At 40.7% G+C, this 18,579-nt stretch overlaps 1 protein-coding gene across 9 annotated transcripts in view; it reads right to left on the minus strand.

Annotated features, from left to right (window-relative positions):
- The window catches only part of LOC131447307 (sodium bicarbonate cotransporter 3-like), a 34,788-nt gene that overhangs the window by 8,097 nt on the left and 8,112 nt on the right, over positions 1-18,579 (minus strand). For 4 of the 9 annotated variants that reach the window (XM_058619004.1, XM_058619001.1, XM_058619003.1 and 1 more), the window contains exons 2-15: positions 15,471-15,552; positions 13,694-13,843; positions 11,799-11,937; positions 11,297-11,457; positions 10,976-11,164; positions 9,596-9,970; positions 5,895-6,010; positions 4,951-5,108; positions 4,669-4,756; positions 4,432-4,578; positions 3,833-3,939; positions 2,420-2,594; positions 1,629-1,762; positions 1,261-1,506 (exon numbers count right to left, since the gene is read on the minus strand). In XM_058619004.1, the coding sequence (XP_058474987.1) occupies positions 1,261-1,506; positions 1,629-1,762; positions 2,420-2,594; positions 3,833-3,939; positions 4,432-4,578; positions 4,669-4,756; positions 4,951-5,108; positions 5,895-6,010; positions 9,596-9,970; positions 10,976-11,164; positions 11,297-11,457; positions 11,799-11,937; positions 13,694-13,843; positions 15,471-15,552 (2,267 nt within the window). The remainder of the gene's footprint in view (positions 1-1,260; positions 1,507-1,628; positions 1,763-2,419; positions 2,595-3,832; positions 3,940-4,431; positions 4,579-4,668; positions 4,757-4,950; positions 5,109-5,894; positions 6,011-9,595; positions 9,971-10,975; positions 11,165-11,296; positions 11,458-11,798; positions 11,938-13,693; positions 13,844-15,470; positions 15,553-18,579) is intronic. The other 5 variants (XM_058619005.1, XM_058619009.1, XM_058619006.1 and 2 more) reach the window with 4 other exon arrangements.

Raw genomic sequence — 18,579 nt, forward strand, 5'->3', positions numbered from 1 at the left:
ATCTTAGAGACTGTGAAGGAACATGGGGACCAAGACCACCAAGACATTTTGTCAACAAAAAAAAAGGAGAAGATATTAAATTAAATTATGTAACACACTGGGTGCCAGTGGAGGGAGGCCAGAAATGTGCTCACACCTGTGTGTCCTTGTTAAAAGGCGAGCAGCGGCATTCTGGACATGCTGAAGGCAAGAAAGGGAGGCCTGGCTAACCCCAACCTAAAGGGCATTACAATAGTTCAGGCAGGTTGTAAGTCTTGTCGTGACAGTAGAGACTTTATCTTAGCCATTTGCCTTTTTAGGACTGAGCTAATAATCACATTCTATTTTTAATCCTGAGATTGGTAACAGTAGATATCACAAAAGGAGCCAAGGAGCCAAGGTCGGTGGGTGGGTCAGGAGCTCCACTTGGACACTTAAGTTTTTTATAATTGAAACACAAGAAGTTTAACACCATCCATCCATTATCTACCGCTTAATCTTCACAGGAGGGTCACGGGGGGGGGTTACACCCTGGACAGTTCGCCAGTCCATCGCAGGGCGCCTTAATGTCATCAAGTGATTGGACAGTGTGTGAATCATTTTGCATAGTGGAGAGGTGGAGAAGCTAAACCAGTCCAAGACTGCATCTTTAATGTCCATACAGCGGTTGAGACGTGAAATTGGAGCGATATGGTCCAATATATCGAAGGCAGCAGTCGTGTGGAGACGAAGTAACTCAGTTACCACAATCAGTAGCTAAAAATATATGATTTAAAAACTCATAGAAGTGCACACTCTATGTGATATGTAGGGTCTTATACCCAGACTGAAACACCTCAGGAATCCCATTCCTGTACCCGGATCCGAGGAGAAATAAAAACATTTTAATGCTCATTTGAAAGTTGTCTAATGAGGCCGCTTGCATCAGCTGATTCTAAATTTATAATTTTGAAAAGGAGGAGTCATCTTCAGTTCAGCTCTGTGGAACAGCACAAGTCATACGGATGTCAGGAACAAGATGAATGTGTTTAGATTAATGAGATGCTATTCGTGTTGCCTTTACTTATCATAACATCCCGACCTCAAGTGTGTTATAAAAGTGTCAGTTAAAGAGATTATAATGGATTACTACGTCATATCACAGCAATATACTGTATTTCCAGAATTAAACTATATAGTAGAAGAAATTATGTGTTCTCTTGGTTTTCTTGTCTGACTTAGTTAACTGAAAATGTATGTATATGTATAAATACAAGAAGTTGCCGATATCTCAGTACTCACGAATAGAGGGTAAGATTGTCCAAGTCGTTGTGCATGTTGACAGCGTAGTATTCTCCCAGATGGAACAGCTTCTCCAGAGCCTCGTAGATGAAGATGATGCAGATGAGGGCGGCGAAGGCCTCCTCTGTGAATCTGGTGATGTAGCAGACTAGGGAGCTAGCATCTGTAGCCACTAGGACCAGACACATGAAGGCCGTCCACAGACCAATGCTGGTTCGCAGCGGCAGGTAGGACAGGTGGTAGTCTCTAGGGAAAAGAAAGACAAAGGTGACATGGAAGAAAATGGCTGCACATATTATGCAATTTGGTAACTAAGATTATTAAAACTCTTGACTATTTTTTTAGACTAATATTTTGCTTGGACATACTTGCAGAACTTGAAGAGGATCTTCTCAAACACTAAAACAGGCCCTGTGCTGCCAAGAATTGTGAGGGGCTGGCCTGCGAAGAGGGAATATGCCACCCCTGTCATCGATGCCCCAAATAGAGACTCTATGGCACTCTGCAGACACAGAGGAGAGGGAGGGCATAAAGGAATGAGAAAAAGAGGATAAGGGAGAAGAAACCACACAACGGAGAACACAGAGGGAAGGGCTGAAGGAGAAAAGAGAGAGCGATGAGGACAAGACCCCCAACCAGAACACGGAGCTAAACTGAAACAGACACAGGGCCGCGTCTGAGAAGCTGGATAAACTGTTTGAATGTTTCCACTCTGCTGACTTGTCCAAAGCCATATCTCTGTGAAGCTCGAGCCTGCCCAGTTTACTCAGACACATCACACACACCAGCACACAGACAACAGAGCACGGCTTAGTAAGGACAGTAATAAAGAGAGAGGGATACCATATAGAATAGCCCACAGTCTGATAATGGATTAGTGCATGGATAAATCATCATCACATTCTTTTTGGGCCAGTGAATGAAAACCTCACAGTGAAATTCAAATGATTAGAATGCTGAATTGTGTGAAAGATTACAATGAATTTGTCTGTCACAATAAATAATAAAAAAAAAACATGTAACAAATGTTTATTCTTTGTAAACAGTAGTGATGTCAATAACAAGGGTGTCCACCATGCAAATTTAATGATCAAATCTGCATTTTACTCTGTCCCACATGTGCATGTAAGCGTGGATAAATGTTCAATGTGCGACTTACTATGTTGCCTTTTGTTGCCTCCCCAAGCAGACCACCGAATGTGATGACAGGCGACATGCAGGCGCAGTAGAGGAAAAGGATGGAAGCTAGACACTGCAGACTGAACGAGTCCCTGATGTCGCTCCAGTAAAACGGCACCTTCCGCTTGATATCTAAGATCAAACCTCCAAATATCCTGAGGAGTAGGAGGTAGATTTCAATGTTTCGTGTTCAGAGTAGGAGAGCACAGTAATACTGCACAATAACAGTGGTATGGTAACTCAACAAAAATATAATTTAAAATAAAATACTGTGAATCTATTAGTGATCTCTGAAACGTAGGACCATGCAAATTCTTATACTTAAGAGTTCATTCCTGTTGCTCTCCTTGCTTGTTCATACGATTTTTATTTTGGTGACGGTGTTTTTTTATGTTGTGGATAGAAATCTCAGCCCTAACAATCCATCAAGTTCACATCTGGATCACGACATGAACTGAACGAAATGGCGTGGAGACAAAACACAAAAGTTTGTACAACCCTCCTGCACAAAAACATACCCACAAGTCGTCTACCTCTGAGACATTCTATTTTTTGAAATCCATTTCTCACTTCGTACATCTTTTTGTTTCTCTTTTTCTTTCTTACTCTGTGAGGTCTTCTTTCATTTTTTTTTGACCTGGCACCTTTGAAAAAACTCCATTCTCTGCCTCCACAACCTCTAATGTCTTTTTCTCTTTATTAAGCCCCAGCTCTGATAGCTTTCATTACATAAGCATCTCATTCCTCCTCAGACTCCTCTGTGTGTGAGTAGCTCCCTCATAGACGTTGTGAAAAAGAGCGTGAATATGTAAATAATACAGCACTTCCCGGCTGACGTGTTTGAGCAGAGTGTGTGTCTGGCTGATGTTTCAAATAAACACATTGTCCTCACTGTGTGGCCAAGGCTCTAGAGACCCAGTGTGAGCAATGCATAAATGTCAGCATCTGAGCCCCACTGAGTACAAGCGAGCTCAATCTGCACAAACACAGAAATATTTAGCCAAGAATATTCAACATTTCAAATTTGATTGATTGAACTATGTGTCAGCAACTTCATAAACAACCCAAACATTCTTTAAAAACGCTTTTATAACGTCGTGTGAATTATTTCATCATCATTTTCATTATAGTAACCCAATAAAAGTATGACTAAAGATGATAAAATGAGGTCTTTAGTCTCTTTAATTACCCTTTTCCAGCAGCTCTTGTAAACATTAGGCATAATGAACATGACAGATTAAACAAATTCACTTGTGACTAATGAACTTCCACTAGGAAACACTTTAATTACTATTCAATAGTTCCTTGTCAACATGAGTGATCTAAATTAGGAGAGTAAGTAAAGTTCCATTTGCTTTAGAAGTGATGATTTTGAATTTTTGTTTTAACTCACCTTCCCGTCCTCTGCAGTTCAGGTCCTGCATGATGGTCCTCCTCCTTTTCCTGCTGTCCAGCTGGAGACGCAGTCCCGTTGAGCTTTGGTGGTCTCTTCCTCTTCATCTGTACATATAAGTACATTTTAGTATAATGTAGTCATAATGCAGTATGTACACAATGACAAAAATAGATTGAGACAATGGTAGCTTCTAGATTACTGGTTCCAGGACCAAACCTCGTCGTTACACTGGTTATTGGTTAATAGCAGCTTGAAAAGACCAATAACAACCAAGCACATTCTATACATTTCTTTTATGTGGCAAATTAAGTGACATTCATATGTCAAAAGAACATAAGATACATTTAAGGTCCAGTGTGTAAGAATCAGTGACATCTAATGGTGAGATAGTCAACTGCAACAAATGCAGGACTCCTCCTTTCACCCCTTTCTTTCCCAAGCACATCAGGGAACAACAGTGGCCTTCAAAGACCGGAAACAATGTCAGTCTTCGTTTGTTCAGAACACATTAAATGTTACACACTGGACCTTTAAATTTAAAATAAAAACTACAAACATTTTATGCACACAATCTCTGAAGAAGAAAAAACCACTACCTGAGATGGGACATTTTTGGGGGGCTCAATGCGAATTGTTGGATCCCATTCTCCAGGGGGCAGGACAGTCACTTGGTCAAGGAACTCATCTATCCCAGAGAGGAGATCCGTTCGGTCTTTGGCTTTGTATGCCACATCGTGGAAAATCTACAAAATGTGTATTATTAATTCAATGCCTCTTTAAAATAATGTAATCCAGTGATGTTCTTGGATAAAACACTAATTTGCTGCTCTCACCTCATCCGTCATAAGTGTGGCCATTGACCTGCCAATTTCATGATACTGTGGACCCTTGCCATGAGGACCCAAGAGCAGGAAAAGAAACCTTTAAACAAGACACGTGCTCATTATGTATTGTGTTTACCTAAAACAAAGCTGGGTTTTTCTGGCACTGACATGCTAGCCTGTCTTTGGTGGCACATTGCAGAACTGTCGCAAGGAATTTTACAAATGTGTCTAATTTAAATGCCAAAGTGTAACAACGTCTTTATTTTATCATTCAATTCCGAATGAACGTACCTCGTAGGAACAGGCACCTCTGTGAGGCCTGTGATAAGGACTGCAGGGGACAGTCGTACAAAGGCAATTATGGGCTTCTCCAGGAAGTCCACTTCTCCCACCAGTACGTTGGACGCTTCAGCACCAGGAGGGATCTTTTTCATGAAATTCATGTCCACCTGAAACCGAAAGAAGTGATGAAATTGAGGAACGTGGTGACAAACACTGATCGTGAATCAAAGCACAAACATAGACAAACATGTGGGCAGTTAGAGGGGAAATTCAGACTAGTAACAGAGATGGAGACGTGGGAATGTAAGCGATGGCAGCAGCAGGTTTTCAGTAAACCATGATAACAAATGAGATAAGGGAGGTTAGTAGGTCTATGAAGAACTGCAAAGCACTGAGCAAAGAGTGTCCATTGTAGCCATTTTCCCTGCATATAGTTCTTAAACATATGTAAAATGCTGATTACAGATCTGAGTAGACAAGCTATTTAATTTCATTTTCCCTGATAATAAAATAATGGGCCTTCAACCCTCTCTTGTATTGTCTGACTCATACGAACACTGCACTTTATTGTTTTTTCCTCAGTCTTAACAGATGGTTTTGTAATGACAGCGACTTATGGCAGCCTGCCATTTTATTTAACAGATTAGGATCAGCAAAATGGTAGGATGGATGGCAGCCATGAGAGGGAGGTATTTACAAAGCTAAACAATGTTACATAACTACATGAAGCTATGACTTTTGAGGATCATTTTTTAAATCCATTACAAGAAAGGCTGAGCCCAAAAGAAAAATGGCTGATGGTGGCTATGTGGTGGTGGCTTGCAAAAAAGGTGCTTTTCAACACAGGCCAGTGTGAAAGTCCAAAAATTTAAGAAAAACACAGATGGACTTGGTCATGTGCCCCTCCACCATGGACTGGACTGTTTCTGTGCTCAGTACTGCGATGAGGTTACCTTGCTGAAGTCGACACTGCTGCCTTCTCTACTGACCCCTACTTTGGATGGCCTCCTCTCCATCGCCTTATTGCCGTCCAGGTTGGTTGGGACAGAGTGCGGAGACACCAGTGATCCTGGGAGGAACATGGGGAGAGAGACACAGCAGTGTTTGACAGTGTCTACAGGATGTGGGAGGTGAGAAGTGAAGAAAAACCGGTGTAGTTCAGCACAAAATGCATTATAAAATGTGACGTGTTATTCGGGTGGGATTGGGCAATAATGTAATTGTTTTGACTGTTCGACCTAAGATTTGTAAAATGTTTGTTCAGTGCCTGAGTTGAAAAGAGTGTATTTATAATGTTTATTTATGTGATACCTGTCCCTTTTCACTTTTTAATCGACCTTGGATTTTCAGCTAATTCCTCCATGTCTCAGGTCAGTGTATACAATATTTTATCAAATTTGAGTCTGGTACTGGTAAACTGCACTCTGGACCAACCACTACTAACTGAAACAAAGATTACAGACATTGAGACCCACTGTATACAGTAGCTAACAGAGACACAAAACAGAGGTGATCAAACTAATCATTTACATTATATAAAACAGGTTTGACATAATAAACAGTTTACATTTTTTATCTGCCTGCAATTTCACTCATTTCTTACAACACAGCTTTTAAAGGCTACATGTGGTGATTATGTAAATAGCTCCAAAACGTCTCTGGAGAACATGATATACTGTAATTGACAGTGCTTTTGCTCACTGAGCTCAAGACTGTTGAGCTCAATACTCCGGTGATTAAGTCGGTCCTGCTTAGTTTAAATTCATGTCGGCTTTGAGCTAAAAGTGAGAGCTTATGTTTGACATGCCTGACAATTCACCACACTCAGACTTCAGCAAAAGTGTTGAATTTATGGCATTTGCCGACATACGTCAACGCTGCTTATGTGATTTGAGCCATACCAGACACAGGAAACGCTAGCACTTGAGGTGACATGAGAGCAGGAGGTGAAATGAGGGAGTAATGTACTGGATCAAAGAATAGCTTAGGAAAACTATTCTCTGAAATTCTGAAGGCACGCTTCTTTTACTAGGTTTTCAGTATTTTCAAGAGTTTAATTACGACACATCTAACCATTTCATCTTTAAGCAAACAAACTATGCCACAATCCCATCTACATATAATCAGCCATACCCTTGAACTGTAACCCCTGTGGATTCTGGGTAGTTGTGATTGCTGAACAGGAGCATGATTGCTCACATACCTGACAAAGCCTCTTGGAATAAGGGAAGGATTATTCATGGTGTGTCCACAAACAAACTTCATTTAAAAAGGCTAAGCCCTGGAATGCACCATCATCCTGACCCATTGAACACTAGCGTTACAGTGCTCGACCATAAACCAAACAACTGTAAATGTAAAATGCAGTTTTTATGACTCTTATGTGGAGCCTGCAGCACTGGAGCAATTGTAATAAAAGTAAAGAGTATTCATTTATGCTGTGTATTCCGGTCTTGCAGCCGTATGGTTGTTATGTATTGAACTTGGTGATCTACAGTTTCTTAACTCCAAATAAGTATACCAAAGATGGGAAAAAAAAGTGCTGGAAAAACATCTGCAATATGTCACTGCATTACTGTTTGAAACCTGTGAAACAACTATGACTAGCAGCCAGACAAATTCCTCCTCATACCGTCAAATACCATGTCTGTTTAATAAACGGTTAGCTATTTTAGCTCAATATTATACAAGAGTTGTTTTTACAACCTACCACTGCATATTATTAAGAGCGTAATGACAAAGGCTTGAAACCTCCCTCCGAAAAACCCACACACAGATGCCAAGATGTTCGGCTCTTGAGAAATACTGCATATTTTCCTAGACGGGTTACAATTACAGAAGCTTGTCAGCTGTAATAAGACCACCCCAACCTTTCAGATTCAACTCCTGCCAAGCGATCACGGTTTCTAATGACCTATACTTTGAAATGGAGCCATTCCCAGAGTGAAACAAACAAGCAAACACGGTCTAATAATAAACTAACCAGGCTTGGTTTGCTTAGAACAAAGTCACTTTAGTTGCCAGTGTGATGGTACATAAAGTACTAACACATCCACTATGGTCTCAGTATTACATTTAGTTGTGCTGCTGACACACAGTTCCTTCTCTACTCTCGTAATCAGGTAAAAGTGTTTATTCAATAGAATAGATAATAGAAAAAAAAGGCATTGGTGCCTGAAGATAATAATGTTACACCTACATCATACTTTTAACCAAAAGCATGATCATTTAAACAGATAGGATTATCTGAGCTTGTATGGGACAGATAAGTGTCAAACGCACAAACCCAATCCATCATCAATAATTTATTGTAAATATTAGGTGAGTTTGCAATCCCTCAAAAGGGCCCTAATGCACTCAGGCTGCCCTGAACATAATGGGAGTGCTGTGAGTGAACAGCAGACTGACTAAAAATAAACAGCAGCCAGTAGTCCAAATTAACGACGTGAGAAAATAATTTCAGCAAGTAAAACAAGAGCAGTGCTGGGTTTCCAGAAAAAAAAAGGGGTTTCCTGCAGTATTTTAATGATGCAAACACTGACTCTAGACTGTGTTTGCCATGGTTGTATTTTGGAGGTACCATCTCCCATTCGCTTAATAGCAAAATTAACCAGCACCTTGGATCCTACTATTACTACTACAATAGTGGATTTGCCAGACAGATATAGAACTTGTCTGCATAAAACACCAATAAGCTGCGACAATTTGTCAAAAAAGCACTACTTAAATACTGCAAACTAGTGTAACTAGTGTAAATGTGCTACGTTGTACTATCCTGATACCATGTCAGTTGATAAATAGTTGTTCTACTGCCTCAAATAACAACACACCAGTAATCCACCTGACCATGTCTCATGGAAGCTCAGATAACACTAGTAAATTTCTTGTGCCAACCACGTTGGTGCTGGACACTCATTAAAAAAAACAATACTTTACATTATTCTACATTTCACTAGAAAAGAAATCCAACTGTGCTGCAAATAGCATTTTCCTGATGAGTATATTCCTCTGTACAACTCAACCAAAATGAATATACCATATTCATTTTAATTGTAGTATTATTATTATTGTTATGTACATGTATGCTGAGCGACTCTATTATACATTTGTTTTATAGCTATATTTGCCTCAGACTAATCAGATCAGTACCAAATGTCAATTTTAACAGGTCTTACTGTACATGTGAGGACATGTCAGAGAAGCTAAACATAGGAATAAAACATCCCAGAAAAACATGATGATATATGAGGGGGGAAAAAAGGACAGACAGACCAAAACATTTTGAAGGGAGCCATGCAATAAAAAAGGTGTAAATTGGCTCAGGGACCAGCAAGACATTGATGCTTTGGGATGTCTTGAGAATATTAGGGATATTGAGATGTTTGAATGGAAAACTGGGCAATAAAGAGTTTAGGGCAGCAAGATCATTAGTAGAAAACAGAGGAAGGAACAGAAGCAAGAATCATGAGGCAGAGAAGAGTGGTGTCAACAACTGTGGATAAATGCAGTTGGAAGGAACCCTGTTGTGGGTTATTAATGAGATGGCCACATGATTGGAGCTTTGGAAGTTTAACGTGAAGCAGAGCTTTCATGCCAGTGCTAGTTTTCTCTGTTCAAGCCGTGACTCACACTGGCAGGCTACACAGATATTTGCCTTCTAAGGGCAGCAGCTCGAGGCCCTCGGATGCCGGGGATGCTGGCCGGCCGAGCTGTGGCGATGCTGCCTCATCTTCTGTGGAGTTTTGTGGGTCATCATCCTCGGGAGGCGATACCACCACCTCTGGGATACCTTGGTGGCCGAGGCCGGAGCTTGGTGCGCTTTGGGAGGAACGTCGGAAGAAAGTGGGGGTATTTTGTGGGGTGGTGAGGGGCGAGTGGCCTGGGTTGAGCCCAGAGTTGGAGGAAGAAGAGGGTAGGAGTTGGTTGAGCAGGACGGAGATTCTGGACTCTCGCCTTTGGGACAGGTTGGAGAGAGAGGAAGATGCCCCTTGCTTGTGGAGAGAGAGACGTGAAGAGGATAGGCCCTCTCCTAACAGAGGAGACAATGGCAAAAAAGGAGGAGAACAGGAGGGGGGAGAGAGAACAGGGGGAAAGGAGGAAAAGGATAAGGGATGGAGCAGAGAGAAAAAAACATATGAAGAAGGAGCCACATCACAACGATGGTATCTGGAGGAGACACGGCCAAGAAGGTGTGGCAGCAAGAGGGCGGCAGAGGTGCTGTTAGGGAGCTTGGTGCTTGCAGAAACGTGGGTGAAAAGCATGGTAGGGGGCACTAAGAATGATTCCGTGAGGCATGTGGGAGGTTACGCAAGGGTCAAACAACTCTTCTTATTCAACTCCAAACAAACCGATCACACAGTGTGACTGAACTGAGCCAACGGGTCGAACTTCAGATAGTCTTGCATGCAGGAGAAAATGAGTTAGCGTGATGTCAGTGCACTACAAGCAAACATGTGTGCTCTACTAGAGATAACTCACAGAACCATACTCAATCAGCACTGGACACACAACTTTCACACCACAACTAATACCATCAGCAGCTAATAAATCTGACCTTTCATGGTAGCATTTCAGGTTGGATGACATGACAGTGCAAACCAACAAGCACCACAGACACAGAAGAGGAAAATGTGTTGTTCTTTCATTCTTCAAACTTCAAACTGGCACCCAAGATCTTAAAATGCACACTTGACATTAACACCACTGTGGCCATGCCCAATCAAAACGCACACAATGCTGGTTCCAGTTGCAGGTAAAGCAATCTCTCACGAGTTTCACCTAAAAATTAAAACATTAATTCAAACCCCAAAGACAGGCCAGGCATACAGGTTAGCACAGTCATGAGCACCCAGATTTCTCTTTCACTGTTGGAGCCAACTGCTTTGGTGTAGATCACTTGCTAGACTTTACTCACTTTTACCATCCACCCTCTATGCCGGCTTGGAGGGATTTGAACAGTGAAATTTTAGGAACAGTTCCCCAGTGGTGAAACAAGTGGAGGAAAAAGAAATGCGAGTGCATCAGAGAATCTCACCGTTTCTTTCAAGCAAGAGTGGGTCAGAGTGTTTCTTGCCTATGTCAGCAAAGGAGCGCACCAGAGGGATGCGATTGCTGAGCTTTCTCTCATTCTGGTGGTGGTGTTTCTTCAGCATGGCTTCCCGCACCTTCTCGCGCAGATCCTCATTTAGCTGTCCCGAAGCCACCATGCTGTCTATCACCATGTCTGAGTCACAAAAAAAAAAACAGGACCACCCATGGGTGTGAAACACTGATAAGTATTTTAATATTCATCTACAGTATTTATTATTCCGTTAGAAATATGTGTTAAGATGTGATTTTAGGTCGTAAACTGTACCTGCAATATCCTCAATAGTGTTAGCCCTCATATCCAGCATGACAGTGCCATTGAGTATACAGCTACGCAATTCAAATAAACTGTGTAGTGACAAAGTAGCCACGTAAGGCTTACTCCACCTCTCCCCACCATCTTCCACATCTTCCTCAAACTTCAGCCATCTGTAGAAAAGACACAAAATATGGGGTTTGTTTTCATTGACAAATTATATGAAATTAAAAAACTAATTCAAGGACATGCTGTTCCAGCTAATATTCTCCAGCAATCATTTTTTCCTGTCACAAGTTCAAATCTCACTCTTCAGAGCTCACACTGCAACATTGCAAACTTAGTGAGTCATGCTCTAAATCTGTCACTTTACTACAGAGTTTTATCGGAAGGGAACGAGTTCAGAAATGCAAGCCAAGTCAGCTACAACTTCAAAATGAAACTCCAAGTTCCTAAAAAGAAACGGCTTGTGAGAATTAGGAAGACATTTCTGAATATCCTGGTGACTACTAACCTGGCAGTCTCCTTCCATTCAGTGGCACTGCCGTCTCTGAACGACAGCTCGTCCAGCTCAGTGAAAAGGTCATGGGGGACGTGCTCAAGGTCATCGTCCTCTGTTCCCAAGATGAACTGGACCCTCTGGGATGGCGTGTCTGGACACACAAAGCATCATGTGATATTAATGTTACTTAGTTGAGTTTTTGATCATATATTAGCCATGTTTTGTTTGCTACATACGCACACACACACACATAAAGGCACCCTTTATACACAGTCCTGCCATTGTTTAACACAATTCCATATTTACAAGTGACTGTAGAGTCAGGAAATGCAGCAAAGCACCAACAAAGGCTGAGTAAAAGAAAACTACAAGGCAAGCTAGTAAATATGGGTATAAATGTGCAAATTTAGTGAGTGAAAACATCATTTTGATGACACAAAATCTGGACAGAGCATCTTAAAAAGAATAACCCAATGATAAACACAGTAGTAGATGCATATATTAATGAACTATGTGCATTATGAATTTTCTAGTGACGTCAATTCATCTGCAGTGGACAAAGGGACAAGTCTTGGAGAAGCAGAAATTCAGATGGTAAACAAAGGTCTGTGTGATTCATTTGAGACAGTGTGTGGGGGCGGAACTGGCCAGTACAAAAAACATTGCTTTTTATGTTTTTCAGGTTGGATTCATATGATGGAGGCTTTTTATTCTAGTCCATAACAAATACACTGGCAGGACTGGTGCTGAGAATCCTTTTGTGGAGGAGTGCAAAAGAGAGTAATGGCAGCTCAGAAGCTCTGCAAGGGTTTTCTTTTCATGTCTGACTGAATTAGAGAGCAGCTATTAGGACATCTGCAGCTGAAACACAAATGCAGATGAAGACTAAATGCCAAAAATGGGAGCGGAACGGAAATGAGTAGAAGAAATAAGGAAGTTAACATTAATCCACAATTATACCTCAGCATGAAGACAGGCTCCCTCATTGGCAAACATTTTTTCTTTGCGACCTTTAAGAATTCACTACAGATAACAAGAATCACATGACAGATGACAGATTTTTCATTTAGATTACAGCTCTGACAGTGGAATTAATGTAACTCTAGTTTTAGAATGTGAGTATAATCAGTAAAAATCAGCATTTATGTTTTGAGACACTGCTTTTTACCCAGAAAAATATACCATACTGTCACTAACAGGTTATGCTGGGAAGTGTGAGAAGATGAATAGTAAATGGTTTCAGAATATTCATCTTAAATCATTATGCACTGTGCTCTCAGAACACCAGAATTGTGTGCAGAATTTCTTTTTTTTATTCTCATGAAGCATTAGTCACTCCTTGCAGCTGAGGTGACACGCACGCACGCACACACACACACACACACACACACACACACACACACACACACACACACACACACACACACACACACACACACACACACACACACACACACACACACACACACACACACACACACACACACACACACACACACACACACACACACACACACACACACACACACACACACACACACACATCCAGTAAAAAGTCAGTCTTCAATCACTGTCAAAGACATTGGTCCGTGGCATTTAGTGCCTTTCAAAGTCAAATGTTTTATTCATAACTGTTTGAGAGACAGAGACACACGGCAGTCACTTGTAGGGTGTCTGGACTTTGCAGCAAGGATTGTATTTACTTAATAACTATTTGCTGGATTGCAAGAGTTTCTGTTTATGGTCCTGTGACTGTGTGAATACACACCGTCAATGGCTTCCAAAAGCAGTCGTTAACCTTAAAGTACAGTGCTGAGGGATAGAAAATTAGAATATATATATATATATAAATAATCTAGAGGCATTCAATGTAGACTTGTTTTCATAAACTAGAAACAGTTTCCAACCATAAGAAGGGGATTCCCTGCCATCTTCCTTCCCATCCTCAGAGTCTCTCTCTCTCTTCTTTCTGTGGTGTCTGTGTCCTCGGTGGCGATGCCTCCGCCTGCCTTCTCTTCCAAGAGGAACGTGAACACCTACGTACACGGCTCGGTGGCCTGAGTGGAAAAAAAGAGTCACAATTCAGAAGGCATTCATTCTACAATGTTTGTGGAAAGAAAATGAAAGCAGGAACAGAATAATAGGCGGTAAAATAGCAGAAAAGCGGGTATATAAAACTGTAAAGTTGCATCATCAGTGATATATATGGACTCATTCGAAATACCAATAATTAGGTGTTTCAGAGTAATAATTCAGTGTGCAGATTCTGACAATTACACAGTACAATGAATAACCATATAATTGTATAAGAAGAGCAACACTGACACAAAAAGATACAAATGGAAGTCCAAATTAAATAGATTAAATTAAGCTAATTTCAGTGCCAGGAAAATGTCCATTCATTTACAGCTAACAGACGGAGTCACATTTAAGAAGAAGACAATGACCTTTTTCCATTCCTTTTGAGTGCTCTTGATAATCTACTTTAAGGAAATCAGAGAACAGCATTTAACTTTTTCACCCTTCTGTTTCCACCCAATCATTTATGTACTTCCTCTCATTATTGCCACTGTTACACAGGAACTGTGCCCTATTTTAGCTCAACATAAACGAATAAATGAGTGATTCTCTTTTTGATTTCAGAGGGAAAGACTTGAGGAATGAAACCAAGATGGAGCACTCGGAGGAAGGTAGGGGTGATGCACACGTGAGGTGAACAGATGAAGGAAAACAGAGCTCGAGAAGAGGAAATGGAATGGGAGGACAAAAAAAATCAGCTTAGCTGGACAGAAGGCAGCTCCATGGGTGTCACAAAAACAAGGACTGAGCAGTGAGACGGAAGGTTAAGAGGTACAAAAACACCTGAAGTGTGCAAAAATGTTTATAATGCTGCTGTGTCCAACAAGCATCCACCCATTAACAACCTGATCACATGACTTATTAAATATATAGTTAGAACTCAATATAATAACAACAATGTCAGTATTCCTTATTAATGTCCATCTTATTTGACATGAGTAACTTTTGGGGATTTTGGTTGTTGATATTATTCTGCCTGTCTGGTTTTTGTGAACAGAAACAATGTAACATTGTTTGCTGCTTTCCTTCTTCTGAAAACAAACTCTATCATGAAATACTATCAGACCTGATTAAGAGAGCCTTTGTGTGTATACACAGGGACTGGCGGGGGCAGAAAACATTTATTTTGCCAAACTACTAAATGACCAGGCTTTTTGAACAGCCGTATTCACTTCTGAAAGTTGCTGTTGGCACTTTGTGTTTTCAACCAAACTCCAATCTGTGTGCAGTCGTCTTGCTCTACTAGTACAATGTAGTTGTTGCCTCCGTCACTGGAAAGTCAATGAGTGACGAGATCTAAACACTGCTTTACTGAGAAACACAGAGACAGTCATGTGGAGCTCATAGGCTTAATCATCACTGTGTGGACACATTGTCCAATGATTTGAATCACGTGTTTGTTTTTAATCATTGGTGATTAAATTCAATCATATAAAACGCAAAGTTAAACAAACTATTTTTTAAATGACATTCAGCCTGGAACAGATTTCAACTACTTGATCTTGATTTGATGAGAATGAATCAATAAATTCTTAGCTTGGCATTAAGAGCATATGGGTATCCAAGCAACAAATGAAATATGAACTGACAATAATGGATACTTACTTTCCAACTCATCCCCTTCATAGTTTGAGTGTGTGGTGAAGCTGGACTTTCCATGGTCAACTATTGCCTCTTCATCCAGACCCTGAAAATGACAGTGAGGGACAGAAAGAGAGAGGCATAAGAAATAGAAAAAGCAGGGGAAGATGTTAATTAATACCTTTCATAGCCAAACTGAATTAGTACTTTCATTTTTCACCCATTTATTTGTTTACTGGATGTAATTGGTGAATAAAAGTTTATTTTTCTGAGGGTCAAATTTATGACAATCAACGACAGGACAGCACAAGGTTGGGCGATGTTAAAACAACATAAAATAACTCTTACCAAAAAGAGACTTTTTAAAAAAGAGCTTTTCATAGTCTATATCCAATAAAACATAAACAATTGATCCATCTACTCTCAAAGTATACATCCAAAATACAGTAAACAGCCATTTGCACAGCTTTTGACATCTGTTTAATAATTATAAACAAAAGACCTTTTTATTCAGCTAACTAAATACTAATCCTTCCCCTCCATCACGTCTTCATCTTATTTTAATTAAGTTCACTACTACTGTACATACAAAAAACTGACACACGGGGTTAATTTGGCAGATGCGATCACTGCATAGATTATTAAGCGTATCAACCGCTTCAGTCTTAAACACCCTCAGGTGCTTTGTACAACGGAGCAACGCACAATTGCATCATGACGGCTTATCTACTGTATGCTCCTAGTTTCCACTAATTAGCCCACCGTAACCATCTTCATTGTTGAGGTTTGTGCAACAAAGGTCGAGTTTCACAGCAACTTTGAGAGGCTGGCTATGTTCATTAAATAAAAGAGGATATGACCTTTTTTTTGCCTCATGTCATGGAAAAGACAGGAGAACAACAGATCCAATTAGAGGCATACAGAGAGAGACATAAAGCTGTCACGACCCATAGCAACAAAGGTACACAACAATACACTATTATAGAATATAATACACAACATTGTGAAATGTAGCCCTGGCATCCCTAAACCCTTAAAGAGCTATTTAAAGGTGTGTGACGACGTCCTAAAATGTTGCCAGGTTGAATATCCAAACTTGTCTTCACAAAGTTGGCAGTAATAATCTCAGCAGTAAATCAATAAAATGAAATCATCACAATCCAAAGTCATTGGCTTTAGGGGTTGATGATTTGAGTGCATCTCTGTGAGAAAACAATCACTGTTCTCGTCGTTAGTGGTCCTTAATATTAGTGGTACCTTGACTCCCTGCTCTTAAGTGCCAGGACATTTAAGGCAGCCACAGAGACACTGTATCCAATTACTGTTGCATGTCTGGCCAAAACAGACGTAAATGTCTTGGGAGCGATCCCGTCGGGTCTACTACCAGAACACGGAAATTGATACTAGTGTTACTCCAACCGGAATTACAGAAATAATGAGAGAAACACAATCCATTGGCTCTTTTTCCTATCATAATCACCATAATCACAACCAGCAGCAGTCCACAGTCAACAAATAGGAACAGGTTTAACAACCTAGTTTGAATTTCTTCAAGATAGATTGTTAAAATTACCTGGGATGTACTGCGGGTATTAGTAGTCGTTGGTGTTTTTTTTGGATTGTATTCAAAGAGAATACACATGCTTGGCTCCATTTTCAATGTGTCTTCTGATGTGCTGTGACCAGGCAGGAAAATCCTATTTTAGACACACATTGAGGTTGTATAGTGCCATGTGGATGCAATGAGCCAATGTGGTCTCTGACAGCAGCACTGACTGAAACATAGGCTGAATAAGAGATATGTGACATTGAGTTTGTGATAAATAAATGACTATGAATAAGGATTTTACCCTAGTTTATTTTAAACCTGTTTTCAACCTGTTTTTTATACAGGCATGCCACATACTGGGGCATGCCTGGCTACAGAATACTATAAATACAACTGAGCCCAAAATAAACATGCTTCTATCAGTCTTTAAATGTGGCCTTGAGTGTTACGCAAGTAATAAGACAGCATTACGATGTACACAAATCTGTAATTCCTGATTTTTGGACACACTTTAACGCACTATAACCCCCCCAAATAGGAGGATCCTTTCAAACCATTCAACCAATCACAGGGAGACACTGCTGCCAGACTAGAAACAAAAGGTGATGTTAGTCTCATGATTATAGGATATATGATACGAGCCTTAGCCACAACATGCCAGTCACCTCCACTGACCACAGTGCAGTTTCATTTAGATGAAGAGCACGTCTCTCTTCGACCATCTCCTGCTTTTCCCTATGTCATTAGTGGCTTTCTATTATGTCTTCAGTGACATATATTTCCACACATATATTAGCATAATCATTTTCCGGGTTAGAGCCCCAACTTCTATGAATAATGCCATCTGTGACCGTGTTTGTGTGTGTGCACTCGTTAGGCCGTGAGTGTGTGTTTCTCAGCTGCTTGTGGATTTGCATGATAATGACCAGCGTTGTTCACCATCAGTGACTTGATGAGGAGCGGTAATAATTGAGCGGCCCGGGTGGGGGGAAAGCAATGAGAAATGTATCTTTCCAATAGCTGGAGCTCTTCCTCACACACCAGACCAAGGGTGAGTGAAACTGGAGAGGTGGTCGTTTGTAACTGAAAGCTTGAAAGTGTCAATGATTTCAGGTCCAAGATATTCGTCCGTCAGTCTCACTTGCCAATTTCCCATTCTGCAAGAATCACGTGAACCAATGTTTACAAGCAGGGTACACAAAGCTGGTGTCAAACTCTTTCTACTTAGCGTGTACCGTCTTATTCTTAAGCTTCTTAAAATTCCGTTCCCACAAAATCTCCTCTAAAGTTTGCTGTAACAAGAAAAACCCCATTTGCTAATGTGAAACCACTTATTATGTAATCAATGTTTATTATTGTCATGCCTGTTTATGCACATGTCAAAGCCTGTTGTGCCCTCAACATTGCTTGCTACAATTTAAGGGCACCAGTTCCAACCTGTCAAACAGTTCCCAAAATAAACCTGCAGTCTGTCACCCCAAAGTCCTCTGGCCAGGGGGAGGTGTCTGGCCATTATGCCCACAAAGCACAGCTGTGGTTGGGCTCCAGGAGCAGTGCCAGTGGAGGGGAGATGAAAGGCTGAAG

This window comes from Solea solea, chromosome 20 (genome assembly GCF_958295425.1).
Source record: "Solea solea chromosome 20, fSolSol10.1, whole genome shotgun sequence".
In the NCBI taxonomy this organism is placed as follows: Eukaryota; Metazoa; Chordata; class Actinopteri; order Pleuronectiformes; family Soleidae; genus Solea; species Solea solea.